Source organism: Mauremys reevesii, linkage group 6 (genome assembly GCF_016161935.1).
Source record: "Mauremys reevesii isolate NIE-2019 linkage group 6, ASM1616193v1, whole genome shotgun sequence".
Lineage (NCBI taxonomy): Eukaryota > Metazoa > Chordata > Testudines > Geoemydidae > Mauremys > Mauremys reevesii.
In genome coordinates, this window is record NC_052628.1 from 54,349,348 (window position 1) to 54,369,766 (window position 20,419).

The 20,419-nt window shown below is 42.5% G+C and overlaps 1 protein-coding gene across 1 annotated transcript in view; it reads left to right on the forward strand.

Moving 5' to 3' along the window:
* The first annotated feature begins 14,373 nt into the window (after positions 1–14,373).
* ADGRV1 (adhesion G protein-coupled receptor V1) overlaps positions 14,374–20,419 on the forward strand; it is a 419,039-nt gene continuing 412,993 nt past the window's right edge. Inside the window, exon 1 of the mRNA XM_039545618.1 lies at positions 14,374–14,464. Coding sequence (XP_039401552.1) covers positions 14,383–14,464 — 82 coding nt within the window. The 5' untranslated portion in view covers positions 14,374–14,382. The remainder of the gene's footprint in view (positions 14,465–20,419) is intronic.

Consider the following 20,419-nt stretch of genomic DNA (forward strand, 5'->3'; position numbering starts at 1 on the left):
CTGTTACAGGACCAGGAGATCTTGGGTTAGTCTGCCCTATTCAATTAGCACCACCTGTGTATAATTAGCTGCATCCCAGCTTGAGGGGTGGGGAGTGGCCCTAATGAGGGCAAGTGTGAGCCTGATGAACACCTGGGCCTCATTAAAAGGATTGAGTCTGAGAGAAGGGAAGAGGAACTATAGTAAGCTGGTTAGGTGCTATGGGAGGCTCCTGAGATACTATTTGCAAGAAACAGGGAGGTCCCTGGAAGAATCTTCTGGAGTCTCCTGGGAAGGGAGGTATAGTGAGACCTTGCTAATAAAGGGTCATCAGGGAGAAAGCACTAGGAGGCAGTGCTCAGTTAGAAGAGCAAAGACCTATGTGGCAACCAGGAGTAGCAGCGGCAAAGAGCAGGGAACTTCAGTGAGTTGTAGACTGTGAGAGGGGCGCTAAGGAAAGTAGCCTGGAAGTCAGTGATCTGTAAGAGAGCAGGGAAGGACATAAAGATAGCCTAGAAGGGGCTGAGAACCAATCCCAGAAGACAAGCTGATGTAGCCGACAAGGGGCATAATAACTGTTTAGATGTTTTCTTTGGACTTTTGTTGCACTGAAAGGGGAACTAAATTTGGAAGGCGACCTGACTGGGGCATGGAAGCTGCTGTAAAATCAGCATGGCAAATAGCAGTCCTGATTATAAGAGCGCCTGCAACATCATGTCCTGGCTTGAGGGGTTCTGTAATGGTGAGTTCTGCCCCATTTCAGGGTGTGACGCTCTGTATCTTGGGGGAACACTCTGCGCTCCCATGTTCATCCTTATAATATGATTGTGTGGTATCCAATGCAAAGTTTGTCATGTTGGGTGTCTTTGTGAGACTCATGATGCACTTAATATTGTTATAGTAATGTTATAGGTTGTAATTTCATGTATATAGTTACGAGGCTGAAAATGTGTCCTCATGGCTTAAAACAGGCCCAGGCAAAACTCTCCAGTAGCAGAGGGGCAGTTCACACCTCATCAGGGCATGTATGGGACAAACCCAGCCCAGCCTCACAGGAACAAAGGACACTGGCCTAGGCAGCAGCAAAGGATCTGTTGGATTCTCGAGTGAGTCACCCCCCCCTTCCCTTGGTCAGTTTGGAATTACGATGAAGTAATGCTTACCTGACTCTGAAGATGGGGGCGCAAAGCCAAGAGGGAAGAAAACATGATAAAAGGGAGAGACACTTGCTATGCTCACTCTCTCTCCCATCTCTATTTACAGACACCACAACCAAGCGACTGAAGCCAGCCTGTGATGAGAAGCATCTAAGTTTGTAAGGGCATTGAAAGTGTTAAAATCAGCTTAGAATGTGTTTTGCTTTTATTTCATTTGACCAAATCTGACTTCTTGTGCTTTGGCTTATAATCACTTAATATCTATCTTTTGTAGTTAATAAATTTGTTTATCCTACCTGAAGCAGTGCATTTTATTTGAAGTGTGTCAGAGACTCCCCTTGGGATAACGAGCCTGGTACATATCAATTTCTTTATTAAATTGCTGAACTCATATAAGCTTGCAGCATCCAGTGGGCATAACTAGACACTGCAAGATGGAAGTTCCTAGGGTTGTGTCTGGGACTGGAGATATTGGCTAGTGTCATTCAGTTGTACAATCCAAGCAGCGGCTGGCCAAAAGTGCTCACTCACATAGCTAGGAGCAGCTTTTATGCTAGATGCTATGTGTAAACAGCTTGAGAACGGGGGTTCTCACAGTGGAGCAGGGTAAGGCTGGCTCCCAGAGTCGAGCACTGGAGTGACCTAGCAGATCACCGGTCCAGATAAGACTAGGAGAATGTCACACAGGGTCGCTAGGCACAGTTTTGGGGGTGCAGATTCTCTAGCACCCTTTTGTGAGCGCTTAGACCGGGGTGAGCAATAATTTTTAGCGGGGTGGGGGCACTACATGAATTTTGGTAAGTGATCACAGACTGCACATTTCTACTATATTAATGGATGGGGTGCGGGGTTGGAAGGGAGTTTGGTACAGGCAGAGGCTCCAGGCTGGGGCAGAGGATTGGGGTGCAGGGTCTGGGAGGGAGTTTGGGTGGAGGAGGGGGTTCTGACCTGGGACCGGATGTTGAGGTGCGGCATGGGGTGTGATGTGTAGGCTCTGGCCGGGAGGCGCTTACTACAGGTAGCTCCTGGCTGGCAGTGCAGCAGGGCTCAGGCAGGCTGCCTGCAGGCCGTGGCCCCGTGCTGCTCCCGGAAGTGGTTGCAGCCGGCTGCTGCTGGCACGTCTCTGCACACCCCTTAGGGGAAGGGGGTTAGTGGGTCTCCATGCGCTACCTGCGCCTGCATGCATTGCCTCTGCAGCTCCCCTTGGCCAATTTCCCGGCAGTGGGAGCTGTGAGGACGGTGCTGGGGGTGGGGCAGTGCGTGAAGCCGCCTCTCCCTCCCGCCCCCCCCCATCAGGGGTGCGCAGAGACGTGCCACTGCCAGCAGCAGCTGGCCACAGCCGCTTCTGGCAGCAGTGTGGGGCCATGGTAGGCAGGCAGGCAGCCTGTCTGAGCGCTCCCCCTGCGCTGTGGGACTCTTAGCGACTCAAACTTGGAAATTGCAAGGGGGCAGAGGAGACCAGACAGAAATGTTAGATGGGCCAGATCTGGCCCTCGGGCTGTACTTTGCCCACCCCTGGCTTAGACCATGTGGTGCCTAGCACGCCAAGCGCGTGCTTGGGGCGGCAAGCCGCGGGGGGCACTCTGCCGGCACCGCCGGAACCAGCGGACCCTCCGAGGCAGCCTGCCTGCCGTGCTTGGGACGGCAAAATCCCTAGAGCCGCCCCTGCCTCTGCCCAGTCTCAGACTTCTCTGTAGCTTAAACATGCCCTCTCCCAGAATGCCACCCAGAGGTGCAAGCTTCTGGTTTACTTCTTCCAGGGGCCAAGTGGTAGGTGTATCATAACTAAGGCTAAGGTTTTTGTCATGGTTATTTTTAGTAAAAGTCATGGATAGGTCATGGGCAATAAACAAAAAAATCACAGAAGCTGTGACTTGTCTGACTTTTGCAGCTGCAGCTCCATGGTTTCCACTGCCATTGTAGTGGCTGGGAGCTGTGAGGGTCCCTTCTCCCTCCCCCTCCATGTGAGGCTGTGGCCCATTGCTGGAACCCTGCAGGGGGACCATGAGGAGGCCGTCACCTGTTGCTGGAACCCTGCTGGTGTCCTGCTGGCTGCCAACTCCAGTCCCGCAGCCCTAGGGGCTGAAGCAGAAAATGTCACAACTTCAGTGACATAAATGTAGCTTTAATTATAACACGCTGATGCTGTACACCAGGGTGCTCAAAGTGGGGGTTGGGACCCCTCAGGCAGGGGGTTGTGAGGTTATTACATGTGGGGGGGGAGGGTCGTGAGCTGTCAGTCTCCACCCCAAACCCTGCTTTGCCTCCAGCATTTATAATGGAGTTAAATATATAAAAAGTTCTTAATTTATAATGCAGGATTGCACTTGGGCTAGCTATGTGAAAGGGGTCACCAGTACAAAAGTCTGAGAACAACTGTGTACACTGAAGTCTAACACATTACTCTTAATCATATTTTTGTATAAACCTGTATTTCTTATAAATTCTACATACATTTATACAAGAATAATTTTTACTCTAGAGCATCCTTTGGGCTTGTCCCAAGTCCTGCTTTAGTGCTTGGCTTGTGTTCTCCTTAATCAGCTTGCTTCCTTTGACCTTGGCCTGTCTGACTTCTTCCTTCCTCCTGTCTGAACTTTCTGTGTCTCACCCTAAGCTCCCTTGCATTGTTCTGTGAGAGAGTTTATATATCCCCACCTTGGATTCTTTGTTCTGGGTTTGGTAATTTTCCATTGTCCAAACTGCAACACCCTGCAAACTGGGTTTTCTGGGCAGGAGCCAATTTTTATTCCAAACTGTTTCCACCTTATGGGTGGTTTCTGAGTTCTAACAACCCACCATTGTTCCCACACTGGCAGAGACATGATGCAGTCTTGCAAGTTCATGGTAGATACGCACAAACGGATGGTACATGATGGTTCATGATACAACAGTTTTCATAGTAATTTCCTCATATCAGCCTGAATTCATAAACTTCACAGACAGATACTTTTGTGATGATTTGGGGATCTGTTATGCTGAGATAATCCTTGTGTAGCATCTCTCGGGTGTGTTGTGTGGAATTACAGAGAGGGTGGACTATAAGGTCACTTTCTCTCTCTGCCTCACTCTCTCACAGTGGAACAATCTAGTCAGCATAGTTCAGCAGCAGGATCAGGGAAGAGCAGAGGTGAATTTTAAGCCACCTTTTCTCACACACTGATTTGCATCCTGTGCAATTTTGCCTCACTCAAGATATTTGGATTTATCAGGAGACTGCGGACCAAATCCTAAAGTGTTACTGCCTTCACAGCCTGCAGCGTTGATGGTACCTTTGGACAAGGCATTGAGAGCACATTCACAATTTCTATTAATTGCAAAAAGCAATAGACTTTTACACTAGCATTTTTCTGTCATGATGTTAGTAATTATTGTATTAAATGTCTTGCTTATTCAATTGAATTTGCTTCACAGCTTTTTTTCGGGGTGGGGAAGCAAAATTTACCAAAAAAACAACAACTGTGCTTCAACCAGTTAGAGACTGGAATATTTGCACCAGGACAGATCTTTTAGGTGTTGGTTACATTTTCTTGCAGAACAAGCTAATTTTATATTTGCATTTATCTTTTGTATCAGTGGCTTTCTATAAATTAATAACAATTTCATTTAGCATAATTGTACTTTAACAAAGATATAGCTATATACTCCAAATCATTGCTCCATTAAAAATGTTGTAAGCATTTTGCAACAAGTTCATAAAATTTCCAGTTTATATTTTATATCTAAATAACAGACATGGGATTCCAGTAAACATAATAGCTCTTTTTCATGAATTTTAAAGCAGCTTCCTTTCTCTTCCATTCTTATACAACTTTTGTCTTTCTATTCTACTTGGCTTTTTTACGGACATCAGAATGCTTCAAAAACCTTTACGTTCTCTTTCATTGAGTATTAGGCATGTTAATGCAAATATATTATGAATAATCCCTCCATAAGGAGAAACAGAAATGCATCCCAGCTCACATTAGTAAAGTGTCTACAAGGTTCTAATATGCCTAGCATGTCAAGATGAATTTAATGGGAAGAAACAAGGAATTTATTTTATTAGTTTCCCTGTAACCCTCAAGTAATAAATCTTAAAAGCTTTCAATATTGATTCAATGAAATGAATGGCTGAATCATTCTGGAGGGGCTCTGCCAAGTGGACAAATGCTTCCATGGTTACATTGTGCTATGCAGTGTGGTTACTGAGCTTTGTTGGTTTCCTCCCTCTTCCATTGAAGTAAAATAACAAACCACAGGGAAGCACCACACATGGTGGGCATAAACTGGGAGCAGCTCTAAAAGATCAAGCTAGCTGGTCTTACACAGATTTTAAACAGTATATTTTCTCCTGATTTATGCAGTAACTATTCTAAATATACAAAGGGCAGAATATGGAGGCACATGTTGCTTTTTGTTGAAGAGAATATTTTTATCTTTTGTGCGAACAATCCCACACCCTGATTTGATATGCCATAACCATAACAGGCTATATGGGAACACTTTGTGTAATAGAGAAAGCTACAAGATTTTTCTTGTTTTTTCTAGGAAATATTCTATTTTTTAGTTTACTTTTACATCCGGCAGTTTTCTTGCATCAGGATTGCCTGCAACTCCTCACCAAAAAACATCTTTAATATATATTTCATTAATAACAAAAGGCATTTATAGAGTATCCTTTTACAGAGGTGTTGTAGGTTGTTTTACAGTAAAAGATGACTAAAGGGTTTGCCTTGCATCCTGTGTACTCAATATTGTTCTTACCCTCACCTAACACTTGCATGAGTTTCAAAGGCTGCATGAGCTGGTGAAGAATCCAGCCCACAGATCTTACACATTTTAAAAACAAGCTGACAAACAGATGTATCCTTAGTTTATAAAGCTGCACTAAGGCCAGCATTACAAATAGAGGATGAAATACTGAACTTCTTAGATGGATTTTACTCAGGCCAGAACTATAACTGAAACCAAAGAGGACAGTCGGGAGGTAAGAGTATTCACATCCTCTTTTCATGCCACTCCAGTCCAGGGGAGAGCATACACTTTGCTCCCTTAACAGGTGGAGCAGCAAGCATGTACCTTCTACAACCTTGAAAGCTCCAGAAAGTGTTCTGCTTCCCTGAAGTACAATGCCTTGTAGATCTCTCACTGGGAATGTCTCGTTCCCCGCCTCCCCCGCCCAACACACACACACGACCACAATATTGGCTGCTGCCTTAAGGACCCATTTTAACCACAAATATGAACACCCTGATTTGGCTCATGAATAGGACTTCAGTTTCACAATGTATAGTTACATTTTGAGGAAGAAATCCTTACCCGATTGCAGTCAATAGCAAAACTCCCATTGAATTCAGGGAGTTAAAAATAAACAAGAAATGAGTAGCATCTCAGATTTTGGCTTGTAAACTTTAAGGGGAGAAGTGAGGAGACTTAAAATATATAATTCACTTGTGTAGAAGATTAGAAACTATTTTTTAGTGCCACCGAGTACTTTTTTTCCCCTGGAAGGCAAACAAAATACTTATCTATGATCTGAGGCAAACTACATAAAAGTTTGTATGGGGCTGATGGAGCTGCTTAACACTTTTCTTAATTGGTCTGAAATATCTTCTGAGAAAACAGAAAGTAAAAGTGATGTATGTGGGAGAGAGGATACAAGACGTAACTTACATTATATAAAGTAAAAAATGATTTTGATAAGATGCTTGGACACAGATTTGAACTGTATAAGAGTTTGCCTTCGGAAGAATACAATTCAGATATAAGTTTTCTGGAAAGCATTCATATTGGATTTGCTATCTAATGTCTGAAGTGCTTTGAGTGTCCCATGTCTGTTACTAAGGCTTACATGAGTTTTTTCAGTAATTTAGTGGGCGTTTTATAAGAAAGCAATCTGAGTTGCCATCTAGTATTTACATTGTCAGTGACATACTTCAAATTAAGAGATGGATACACTTGACTGGAAAAAACAAGGCTGCAAGTTTATTTAACAATAACCACACATGAGGGGAAGACAGGGAGTTCTTGCCAAGTTCTCATCTTGATATTTCTCTGTGCGACCAGGAAAGCCAGTAAGCTCCCACTGTGGTTTGAACAGAGGCCATTAGGCCTCATTATAAGACCAAACCACCTCTGCAGAGATGGCAATCTTATGTGCCAGTATAATGATACGCTATGCCTCCAACAGCTGCAGCATGGCAGATGGAACAACTGAATCCAAGTTGTAAACGGAGCTAGTAAAAAACCTGGAAACTTATTTTTGCAAAAAAATAAATATGTAGTTTTTATTTCAAAGTATTTGAAACTGAATTTTTTTTCAAAAGTCTTTTTGTGATTTTTGTTGTGTGTGAATTTTTGGCAAGTATATTTTGAGAATTTTTCATTTACAAATCAGCAGAAAATTAACCATTTTCATAACATTTCATTAATGGTTTTGATAAACTATTATGAAGACACAACATTTCCCACAAACGAATGAAACATTTTGACAATGTCAACAATTTTCCATGAGAAATGCCATTTTTGATAAAAGGCCATTTGAAAAGTTTCAACCAGCTCTAGCTATAGACCATGCTACTGCTAGAATGTGGCAATCAATAGTAATGCTCATCCTCTAGTCTGAGCTGGGGAGCTAGTATGAGCAGACAAGTGAATGCAGAGAACTAGCGAATGACCTTCTATGTTGAAGTCCTCACTTTATTAAGTTCCTCCTACAATGTATCCTGGTCCTCTCTGGGAACCAGAGGATTCCATGAGTTTAACCTATTGCCACAGCAACCAGGTAGATATAAAGCTGTACTCTGTAGATATTACTGTTCTCCCTGCATGTGCACTGAAATCCTCTCATGTTTTGGAAGGGCTACAAAGACAATTAACTCTTTCCTTTGTTCTCTCTCACACACGTTTGTCCATTAGGAAAGCATTCAGCAAGTAAGCATGTTAAGATGAAAGAGATGCTAACCATTCTCTGATACAAGATTTGGTCATTTTTGCCCTTTCCCATAGCATGACCTTAACTCAGTTCCATGAAGAATTCAGCAGTCTTTCCATTCTCTATGTATTTTTCTCACCACTGTTTCATTTGCAAAGAGTGAAGCTGAATGCAAGTTAAGTTGAACAAGTGGAACTTTATTAAACCCTGTGTGGCTACTCTGTCCATGTGGCTGAGTTGCTTCCAGCCTAACTCTACCTGTTTCCTGTTCCCCTGGTAACTTGTCCCCTCAATAACAGCCCCTCCTGGGACCATGGGCATTCTGATTCCAGTTTCAATGATACATCTTCCCTATTTTACAAACATTTTAATTGATACTGAGTTGGAATCTCACCTTTACAACAGATATCCCTGTCTCTCTATGGAGTTTCCTTTATCCCTGTATGGTTGGCTTCCGGATAGTTCTTTATCTCTCTGTTCTGTGGTGATTTTTGTATTACTATAGGTTCTCTCTCTTTGTGTCTGCCGGCTCATACATGCCTCTGGTTTCTTTGGATCACTTGTCCCTCTTGCATAGTCACCCCATATGACCTGGATGCCACGGAACCCTTCATGGCTCCTATAGTCCACTCCTTTTCGCATTTATCTAATGACTGGATCAACAAAGGAATGTCTGTCTCCAGGGCTGGTAGGTCCTTGGCTGACATGTCATACTCTATTGCCTTTTTTCTTTGGCTGTTGGATGTCTTCTCTTGGCAGTGTCCCCATCCTTCTGGCTGTAGCAAGTCCCCTGTCACTGGTAACAGGGTTTTTGTCCTTCATCCTACACTGGACTGTTTCGGCATCCCTGTGATGGGGTACTCCTGTGTGCCAAAAATGCTAATAAGGATCTCAACCTTAGAAAAGGCTTATAAGGGCCTTCTGTAACAGTCTCTTAGCTGTTTTCACAGCTGATTCCACCTTACCATTACTCAGGGGTATGCTGGGGAAGAGGTGTGATGGTGAAACACCAACTTGCATGCAACTTCTTTGAATTTTTCTGAAGCAAATTGGAGTCTGTTGTCAGTGAATATGGTGTTTGGAATACTGTATCTCATAAAATGGCACTTCAGTTTGCCAATGACTGTCTTGCTTCTTGTATCAGGCATGGCATTGACCTCTCAAAAATTTGAATAGTAGTCTACTCTAATCAAGGACTGCTTTTCATTGAAGGTGAATATATCCACTCTCCCCTTACCCCATGGTCAGGTGGGCAGCTCTTGTGATAAGAGTCTCTTTCTGCTGGTGGTAATCATATGTTGGGCATACCCTTCTAACAAGGAGCGGAGTTGTGTATTCATTCTTAGCCAGTAAACAGACTCTCAAGCTTAAGATGGCTGTCAGTGCTCACGTGTGAGGCATGTAATTTTTGCATGATGTCCTTACATAATAAAGTAGGGACAACAGCTCTGTCCTCAAAATATTCTATCCTGAGCATTCAGCTCATCTTTACCGTGAAAATATGGTCCTGTTCCTACCAGTACTTGGCTTTTGTCTTCTGGCCTGCCTGTTGTTGGATGTCCTTTTCTGTTAGACTCTTTGACTCCATTAACATGCTGCACTCTCTCCGAGTTTCAGCAGTGAAACTGATGGAAATCAATGTCCTGATTCCCTTCCCTCAACTCGCTGAGGCTGGGTAGATATCCCTTGTTCAGGGTGTCAGCTAATACCAGCAGTCATTCTGGACAATATCTGATCTCTATCTAGTAGGGCTTGAGGGGCAACAACATGAGCAGCAATCTCTCTGGAGCATTAAAAAGTGGCTTTGTCGTGCTTGTCCTCAGGGCTCCAGGGACTGCTGTGAGGCTTGAGCCAGTAGTGAGTTTGAGAGGTGCAGGCATTTTTCCATGTTCCCCAATAAGGTAAAATAACAGTTTTACTTTCCTGTTGTTGTCATCCTCCTGTGTGGCCAGATCTGTGTACAGCTTGAACTCCTTATGCCTCCGGGTCCATCACTGGGCTAGGTTTGCATCTGCAAAATCCAGAGATCCAGGAGGGCTTCTGACCGAATTCTGTGGCTTATGCTGCCAGCTGCTGCCCTGCAGAGAACTCACAGCTCCAGTGCTGCCACTGTGTTTCATTAGCGAAGACTGAAGCTGAATGCACGTTAAGTTAAACAAGTAGGACTTTATTAAATTCTATGCACTGCTCTGTGTAGCTGATGTGCTTCCAGACTAACTCCCCCTGTTTCCTCTTCCCCTGATGTCCCCAAAATAATAACCCCTCCAGGGACCATGGGCCTTCTAACTATTGGTCATGATACAAACCCACCACTGCCAGTTAAGCCTAACCCTTCCTTCCCACGTCCCATTCCTCCAGTACAAGTTATAGCAGGAAGAAATAATTAGAAGAATTGCTAGACATAATCAATCAACCAGCCACATCACATAGGGCAAATCATGCAAACACCAGGACCTCAACCACATGTTCATCAACACAAGATCAGAGTCAATAAGCTCTCCACGATCTGTGACTAGCTTGGTCTGCCTTAAAGGATATGCGTACGCCGCAATTAAAAACCTACTTCTGGTCCGTACCAGATGACTTATGCTTGCAGGGCTCAGGCTAAGGGGCTGTTTAATTGTGGTGTAGATATTCGGGCTCAGGATTCAGCCTGGGCTCCAGGACCCTGCAAGGTGGGAGGGTCCCAGAGCTCAGGGTGCAGGCGACCCCGAACATCTACACCACAATTAAATAGTCCCTTAGCCTGAGACCTGTGAGCACGAGTCAGCTGGCATGGATCAGCTATGGGTTTTTAATTGCAGGGCAGGCATCCTTAGACACATGGCTGAAAGACATTGCAGGTCAGATCTAGAAATAAAGATGACAAACCATTCTGTTTTCATTAGGAGTTTCCATTGTGCAGGAGGGGTTCCCTTGGAACAAAATCCTTTATGTGCAACCCCTTAATCTAGGATCAAGATTTACTTGGGGATCCTGCAATCCTGTTCCTATGTGAGCTGAACAAAACATTGTCAGAGATAGTGATACTTTTTTACTTTTTTAAGTGGAAGTGACACATTAATAAATATGGAGCATAGACAGTAAATCTGGGTCTGGAGGACTCATGTGCTTTACTTTACTCATGGTGAGTAGTTCGGCTGAGTTCAAAGGAAGTATTCACAATGTAATCTCATGAATAGTTCTTTGCAGGCTTAGGACCTAACATTTTAAGATTCTTGCTTGTTTTTTTATTTCTATAAAAATATTTAGGTCAATCTTAATGTGGCTGGTTGATTGATGCCAAAAATTAAAATAAATCCTTATTAGACACTGAAATAAAAGCACCTGATTTAAAGAGGTGCAGAACACTTGTGGTTCCTATTGACTTTAATGGACTTTGTTGAAGCTCAGCACTTCTGAAAGTCAGGATACTTTTATTTTGGTACCTAAATGGATGCCTAACTTTAAAGCATGCAAGACTGAAAAAAATAGCCTTATTGTTTATATAATACAGAGACCTGCTTATAAATAAAAACAAAGTGTACAAAAGAGAAAATGTTCCCTTCTGACCCTTTTCTTAGACTTTCTGCGTGGTCTTATTTCACCTCTAGTCACTTTGTCCCATTGCCTTTCTGCTGTTTCTCCCTTAGTCCCTTTTCTGAGCTCCCTTTTTTTTTTGTTATTCTGTATCCCAACTCCCTCTTGTCCTCCCCCTTCTTTCAGATGATGCCAGTAAAGGGAAAAGGCAAGATTTCAAAACAAACAAACTAGAGGCCATTGATGCTGTGGTGGTTGTTGCTTTCAATACTGGTTTACCTGCAGCTGAGCCAGTTTTAAACCTGCACAGTTCAGTAAAATCAAAACAAAGAAAATCCAATCAAACAAAGAATTGGGGGAATCTACTTACTGTACCTTATTTAGTGCTTTTAATGAACAGAGAAAGTTAAGGCTGATCTGGAGGCATAATTCTGTGCAATACCAGATCTTTATAGAGCCAGTTCCAGGCCTGATTGTTTGTTCCTAAAGCTTGTAAGGGTTTGGAGTGCTGTCGGGGGAGCAGGCTGAGCCCTTAGGAGGGGCACCAAGTCCTTCATGTCACACAACAATAACCCTTCTGACTGCTTAAGGAGCAAGCTGACAGGAGCTCTGTCCAGTCATCTGCAACAAAGGAGTCGCAATGTTATGGCTAACGTGGGAAATAAGAGAAATTCTCAGAGCTCTGAAAAAAGATACAGAGGACTGCAGCCCTTAGGGGTGGGGGAAGAAAAGGTACAACCATTGTGGATCTGGATGTAGTATTATTGGTCCTGGGGGTGGTGGGAGCACCTGCAGCTCAATGGCCCCTGGCAGCGGCCCCGGGGGTGGCTGGAGCAGCGGCACGGGGTAGTCCTGGGGATCGCTGGAACAGCTGCTGCTCAGCAGCCCCAGCAGTTGATGCCAATGGCCCCGCCCACTAGCAGCAGCCCCCCAGTGGCACCCCCAAGCAGTGGCTTCTGGCCCCTTCCCCAGCAGCAGCACCCTCAGCAGTGGCTCTCCTAGGGCCCCTGCAGAGCAGCGGCTCCTCCACAGGGCCCCCAGAGCAGTGCCCCCCGCCGCCAGCTAAGATTTAGTCAGGAGTATATATAGTACAAGTCATGGACAGGTCCCTGGGCTGTGAATTTTTGTTTATTGCCTATGACCCATCCATGACTTTTATTTAAAATACCCATGATTAAATCCTAGCCTTAACTATAAGACATTGTTTTCCAATCCTTTAATCATTCTCTGAACCCTTTCCAATTTTTCAACATCTTTCTTGAATTGTGGACACCAGATTGGACACCTTATTCCAGTGATTGCACTAGTGACAAATACTGTCTCTCTGCTATTACTCAATTTTCCCGTTTATGCATCCCAGGATCATACTTTGGCCACGACATCTTACTGGGAGCTTGTGTTCAGCTGATTATCTGCCAGACCCCCCAAGTTCCTTTTAGATTTACTGCTGCCCAGGATAGAGTCACCCATCAATATATTCTTAAGTCCAACAACCCAGAAGTCCCTTTAATGGGCCCATCCCTTCTCTGCACCCCACTAATAGTTGCTGTCCTTGGCCAGTGCAGTCCCAGAGTTCAGAGGTTCATCTGCAGACTTCACCTCCCACCCTGGGTGGAAGTGGGGGTAAGGAGGCACTTTACATGCTCCACTGCTCAGGCATTTGCTCATTGCCCCACCATCCAGTTGCCGCGCCTCTGCAGACTAGTTATATAGTGGACTAGGAAAAGGTCTCTATCAATTTAGCAGTTTACAAATTAAAAAATGGCTGTATCTGGAAAAACCTATGTCAGCTATGTGTTTTTGCATTGCTTTTACACCAGAATGTGTCAGAATCTAGATTTTTCTAGTCTGTTAGGAGTGGTAATATGTCTATTTTGCTGACACAATCTGGGGACTTCAGGCCAAAAAATGGCAGAATCCAGCAGCTCCCAGGTGATGGATATGTGTTTTTGCAGTGCAGTAGAGTAAGGATGCATTGTGGGTCTGCACCTGTACTAGAGCAACTGCACTTCTCTATTTAGTTGGTAGAAGTTTTCAGGTTGGGAGGAAAAAAAAACTAGTTTGGACACAGCAGGATTCATATGTTGGATACATGTCTTTGTGGTACTCTCTCTTAGTTTGCAACAGGGGGCTTGGACTTTTTAGTGAAATAGGAGCTGCTACTTTTTTCTTTAGACAGTAAAATGTTAATTGGGTTAACATTTTTAGGATCTATCAGGAGGTAGGTACCAAATGTTTTCTTTCCTAGTGCTATTGGTCTGAAATGCATTAGAGTCCAGAGTTTTTTCTAGTGAAGTAGGAACTGCTATACTATTTAGAGTGCACAGTTTGGGACTTTGGCAAGATCCTGTGTTTCTGCTCCACTCCTGTGTCAGACGTGCTTTTTGGTCAGGAAGCGTTTGGTGATGTAGAGATGGCTATGCTTGTTTTCTATTTAGGCAGTGGCTTATGTGTGATGCAGCCAAAAATTGTGGGACCTAGCAGGATTCAGGTTTGTGGGATGCTGATGCAGCAGGAAGCAGCAAGGTGCAGCTTTATGTATGTATGTGGCTACACGAGGAGCCGCTGTACTCACTGATGGTACAATTTGAGGGTTTGGAGCCCAAACCTGACTGGACACAGCCTGGTAGACCCCGCGTTGCCCTTGCCGCCTCCCGGGAAAACAACCGGGCAGCTCCGCCGGGCTGGAAGGGGCTGGTTCTGCTGAAGCTGTTGGCGGGTACAGGGCTCCGCCCCGCCCCCCTCTCTCGTAGAGGGTGGGCGGCAGCGGGAGGGCGGGGAGTGCCGGACGCAGCGCGGAGAGGAGGGAGGATGCAGAATGTGCGAGTGACAGTGAGTGCGCGGGCGGCTGGCGGAGTCCACAGGACGCGGATGTCCATGTCCTCCGGTCTAGGTAGGTTTGTTGCCCGTTTCTTCCCAGGGCGAGGGCGGGCCTTGCATTTGGAGCATCCTTCCTCAGCTGCAAAGCTCCCCCCCTGCTAGCTCTAGAGTTGTGGCAGCAGCACCTGTTGCCGCAGGGAGAGGCTTTTTGTCTGTGGACAGAGCTGGGCATGGAGCTCGCCCTGCATGGCTGCTGGAGAATAGAGTCTGCTGAGGTGTGTAAGTGTCCTGGCGGCTCCTCTTTCTCTTCTCTGGGCTAGAGCAGCTGGAGACAGCAGCGCTTCCAAGGGAGACCCCTGTTCCTGGGAGATCAGAACAGGCAGAAGAAACTCAGCCTGATAGGTCCCAAGCCCGTGAGCGATTGGTATTTAATACCCTGAAAACCACACAACAAAACATCAGTTTGAGTTTTCAAAGGAGTGACAATACAGTCAAAACGGACTGGGGGAACTTCTCCCATATTTGCACTGTGGATAGCTCAGCAAAACAAAGCGGGGGAAAAATAAAGCTTGGCCAAGGAGCATCCCATGATAGAATTAATTTGCAAATAATAACAATGAAAATGGAATAGTGTAGGTGTTTAAAAGGGTTTACTGTTTTACCACTTTTTGATGTGTTGATTTTGTATGAATTATTGCAGAACCCACTCTGGTTAAACCAGATAAACAAACCGTATTTCAAATTTAATGGGAACTAAATGTGTCTCCAGTAGATTTACAATATAGATAGATTTGGTGTGGCTTGCAAATTATTATTTTGATACACTATTTGAACAGCATCCAAAAGTGTGCTTTGTGCTTCTAATATATATTGTGCGCACATTATAAATACATATCTACTTGGAACTATTCTATCATTTAACTGATAGGCATTTAGAAGAAAACATATATTAGTACAGTATAATAACCAAAGATACATACATCCAGAAAATAGATAACCCCTCTTTTAAACTAAAACAACCTATCCCACAAAAATGTACTCAGTGTTTATTTGCAAACTGAGAGCCATTTGTGGGGAGGGGGATTAATATGGTTTAAATAATATTAAGGATGCAACTGAAAATGTCCAGCTTTCAGAAAATTTAAAGACAAAACTAACATTCCATACAAGTATTTTTTAAACCACTTCATGAATTAAGGATGAAGTATTAGTCAAAAGCCAGGAAAATTAAGACATTTGTTTCTTAATCTTAATGCTGTTTAAACACACAGTTGTTGTGTTCTTACATTTTTAAATGGAAGAAATCCATGAAATCATAGTTTGTTTATATCTGAATAAGCATACCGGCATCAAAAGTGCAGGTTATCACCTTATGGTTATGGGAGTTGATCCTGCTCATACTGAAATCTTTGGGAAAACTGCCATTAGCTTTCTGGGATTAGGGCTGGACTTCTTATTTGGGCTAGCAAAATTATGAGGGCTCAAAAATAATATATTTTGGATATTGAAGAACTGCAAGCAAATGTATGAGCTTGATCCTGAAATCCTAATGCAGATAAAACAGCCATGGAAATGGATGGGAGCTTTAGTAGAATAAAGGTTTAAAAAACGGGCCTAAAATGTGTCCTTTTGTTATTAAAATTTTGTGCTTTAAAAAAAAATTAGAAGTCAGCCTAATATAGGAAAGGTATAAAGCCATATCAGATGCATAGCATAATTTTATTTAAAACAGTGAGGGTCTAGTTTATTTGCTTGAGAGACTCGTAGGTTTCCATTAAAAATCCTCTCAGTTATAGGACTCAATCCTGTAAATGCTTGCACACTTGAGTAACTTTACTCACATGTGTAGTTACAGGGGGCTTGATCTTGCAAACACTTATACATGTGTTGTACTTTACTTGTGAGTAATCTGAGTGACTTCAATGGAGCAACTTGCATGAGTAAAGTTAAACAAGTGCAGAAGTGCTGCAGTAACTGGCTCATCGATGTTAATGGAATTACTAATATGAGTAAAGTTACTGACATATGTATATTTCTATAGGATCTCGTCCATAAGCTGTAAGCCAAATATGGTAATTTTGAGAAAATGTATTGATAACCAAAAAATCACCTTTTGGAGTACTCTACTTCCACCATTGTCAGAAATTAGAACATGGGTAAAGAAGAGATTAATACTGTATTATTATTGCTTATGTATTGTATTTTGAAATGTTTGATACCTAACGTGAATATAATTTCAATAAATATTTTAAAATTTAAAATTTAAAATAAAAACTTGAAAATGTCTTAATGGTTCAAAGTTCAATAGAGATGGACCTACTAAACTTGTCTTGAGTACTTTTGAAGATCTTAGCCTAAGATGGTTTCATAGATATTAGCAAACTGTGCTATACATTGGATTCTTGCTATTATATGAAATAGAATGTCTAAAATAATTTAACTTCATTTTATTGCTGGATAACACTTCTCTCTCTTATTTGCTCTTCCTAAGTGCCCTTTTAAAATGTGTTCTTAGTATTACTGTCACTGTATAAATTGCCCTTTAAGAAATATAAAGAATATTACATCCTAAATATAATTAGGAAGGAGCAAGTATGAATTATGTGAAAACTCTTCATATGCATTATACTAGGCCCTGAACCTGCATAGACTTAAGCATATGCATCATGTTACACACATGAGTATTCCTATTGATTGCAGTGGTACTATTCGCTTGCATAAAGTTACACATATACTTAAGTCTTTGCAGGATCAGAGCCTTAGATTATAGTCGCTGTTGGACAGAATACTTCTCCCATCAAAAAAAGCACAGTATACTAGTTAAGCGTTGCTTGCTATGCATAACACCCTCATTGCCAAGTTCATGTTTATAGATCTGATGTTGTGAATTTCAGACATTAACAGAGTTCCAGCAATTCAGAGAAAGTTTGCATTTTATCAAGAGAAGTACGTTAGTTTTTTGAGGGAGAGACATTGACTTGATGAATAACTGGTAGGTCATACAGCCTAATCCAGGTGGGACATTGTTAACTTTTCACTTTGAAAACTGTATTTGACTAATGAATGAGTCTCTTCCAGTAAAGACTTACACAAGAAGTCCTGACTCAATCAAGTAGTTCTATTGAACTTGAGTAAAGACTTTGTGCATGAATGAGATTTTGCAGGATTGGGCTCATGGGGTTAGTAGGAATTGTTAAATGGCTATAGCAAGAGGCTGAGAACTAGAGATGCTGCAGTGTTTCAAATCTTAAAAAACAAAGCAAACCCACAACCCTAAATGCTGACTCATTGCTTGCCTGATTAGTATTTTCTTGAAAACTATTAAAATTGTTGTATAACTCACCAAATGTTGCAATTTGTTATAAATACCAAGGGTGGTCTTTAGGATAGAATATTGCCGTTGATTTAACCAGGCAAGAAGCTGTTTGAATTCTTGAATTTATCTGGCAAAATGATATACACATTCTGAATTTTGTGATAGTGGATTTTTCAATATGTTGACAAGAAAATTCCCTCTAAAAAGCCATAGTATGATCTTTTTAAATGTTAAGATATTTTGATATTGTGTCAGTTGTATTTTTCCAAGTTAAAATACAGTTATGTAAATCAGGGTTTGCATTCTTCATTTGCTAGAACAAGAAGCTATTCCTTTTCCCCCGTCACTTCTCCAGGCCTCATCCTATATATTTGGGGCTTTGAACTGTTTCAAGCTTTACTTTATTAGGGATTTAACATGGATTTAATTCAGCCATCTGTTATGGGTTTGGCACACCAACAGATCTGAGGTAGTGGGCAGAGGCGAGCTGTAGAAATTTCCCACATTTTTAAAGGTTAGGGAGAGAGCTACCTTTATGAATAGATTTTGAATAATTCTCAGCAAGACAATGGCACAGAAGTGGGGTAAAAAATGTGTGTCATTCTCTGAAGCACAAGGTCCTCTGTCTGTCTTTAGCTTTGCTGAAAAGCAATTAGCATTTCAACCAGCCAATTTGGTTACATGCACTGAAGTACTTGGGTCTGTAATTTGCTGCTCTCGGCTTGGTGCTGTTGAGAGCTAGCCTCGTGTAATCCTCTCAAAGTACCTTTCTTTCCAGCGTAGTTATTGTTGCTGGTCTTAAATAACTACGCAACAAAGAGATTTCCTTGTCTTGAGCTACAGGGTGCTATCGGGCAAGGAAAATTAAATACCAAGCTAATAAGGGAATTATTATAATTATTAAATAGTCATTATTAAATTGTGGCACAGGTTAAAAGCTTTAGAAAAGTTTTTTAAAAAACCCAAACCACTTAACAAAGATAATGTGATGAGTCTTTGAACCCAGACAGCTTTTGCTTTCAGAGCTCCCTTCAGTACACAGCACTTTATCATTTGTATGATTTAAAAACAGATTGCAGAGATGTAAGGGATTAATTCATAGTATAGATTGGAGAGAAGGCCTGGTATTACATCAATTCCAAAATGATGCAAATGTAATTTTTTCTTCTATGAAGATGTATTGTTTTGGGGCCTTTGTTAAAGACAGATCTATAGAAAAAATCCTTTTCTTTGCTTCCCTGTAATAACAAATGAAATATATTTAATCAAATAATTGATGCACATATTGATATATTTCTGTAATTTGGTATAAATATTCAGTACAAGTTTTAATATTTAAGAATATATTTTTGTGATGAATGATTTATTTTTATGATTAGGTAACACATTAATTTGCTGTGTAGCTCATACATGCTTATTCCCTTGCAAGGAACCACAATACATAGCAATAATTCTTTTGTCAGTTCACTTGAAATAATACTCTTTAATCCCTGTCAAGAGGCTATAATTCACATCTGTTCACCTTGCAAATCATTTTTTCTATAAAATTATTATGTAAGAAGCAATAGTCAAGGTTTGTTTTTATTTTTCAAAGCATTCCAGCATGAGAGATAAATTAATGAATATTCACTAAAGTATCCAGTAATATGTTACACATGCAATATATGGCTCAGCCAGGCAAACAGTAATTAGAGGGATAAATTTTGTCCTCACATTCACACTTCATATTTAAAAAATGTGGTAAGTTTAACTTTTGAGAGGGTGACAGATACCTCCAAATTCAAGGTACAAATGGAAATTATTCTGAAGTCCAAGGGCCAGATCTTAAGCTCGTGTAAAATGGCATAGCTCCATTGAATCCAGTGGAATGATATCAGTTTACACCAGCTTAGTTTCTGGCCCTGGTATTTAAGGGCCTGATTCTGGGATTGGTGAGCACCTGCAGTTCCTTCTATAATTGATGGCAGCTGTGGGTCACCATCTGTAATGACAAGTATCTTTTTGGTCAACTGTGTTAAGAAGCCATGTGTGAGAGATACAACAGAATAGAAACTGGCTAAGTGTGAGGGGTGGGGGTTGCATGTTTTGTGGGAGATAGGAGGCCTCCCAGGGTATGTCTACACTGCAGTTAGACACCCACGGCTGGCCCATGCCAGCTGACTCAAGTTCGTGGAGCTTGGGCTAGGGCTGTTTAACTGTGGTGTAGATGTTAGGGCTTGGGCTGCAGCCCAAGCTCTGTGACCCTCCAACCACACAGGGTCGTAAAGCCCGGGCTCCAGCCCAAGCCCGAATGTCTACACCATGGTTAAATAGCCCCTTCTCCTGAGCCCTGCAAGCCCAAGTCAGTTGGCATGGGCCAGCAAGTGGTTGTTAATTGCAGTGTAAACAGCTCTCCAGCAGAGGAGTCCGCAATCCCCAGACTAGAAAGAGGTCCCCAGCATGACTGACCGAAGAGTCCAGGATGATCTGATGTGGGTGGGGGGCGGAGTCTCTGTCGCTCCTCGCGCGCAAAAAGGAACGGAACCAAGAGAGAAGAGAAGGTCTCTAAAGCCATGAAAGAAAGGAAAGTGAAGGACCTAAGACAAGGGTATTCCCTGACAGCCAGGATCTCTTCATCACCCTCACAGATGTCTACACAAACAGCAATGGAGCAATAGTCCTCTGGGGATATTTCAAAAAAGCTCAGAGAGCAGCTGAAAAAAAGCCAGCAAG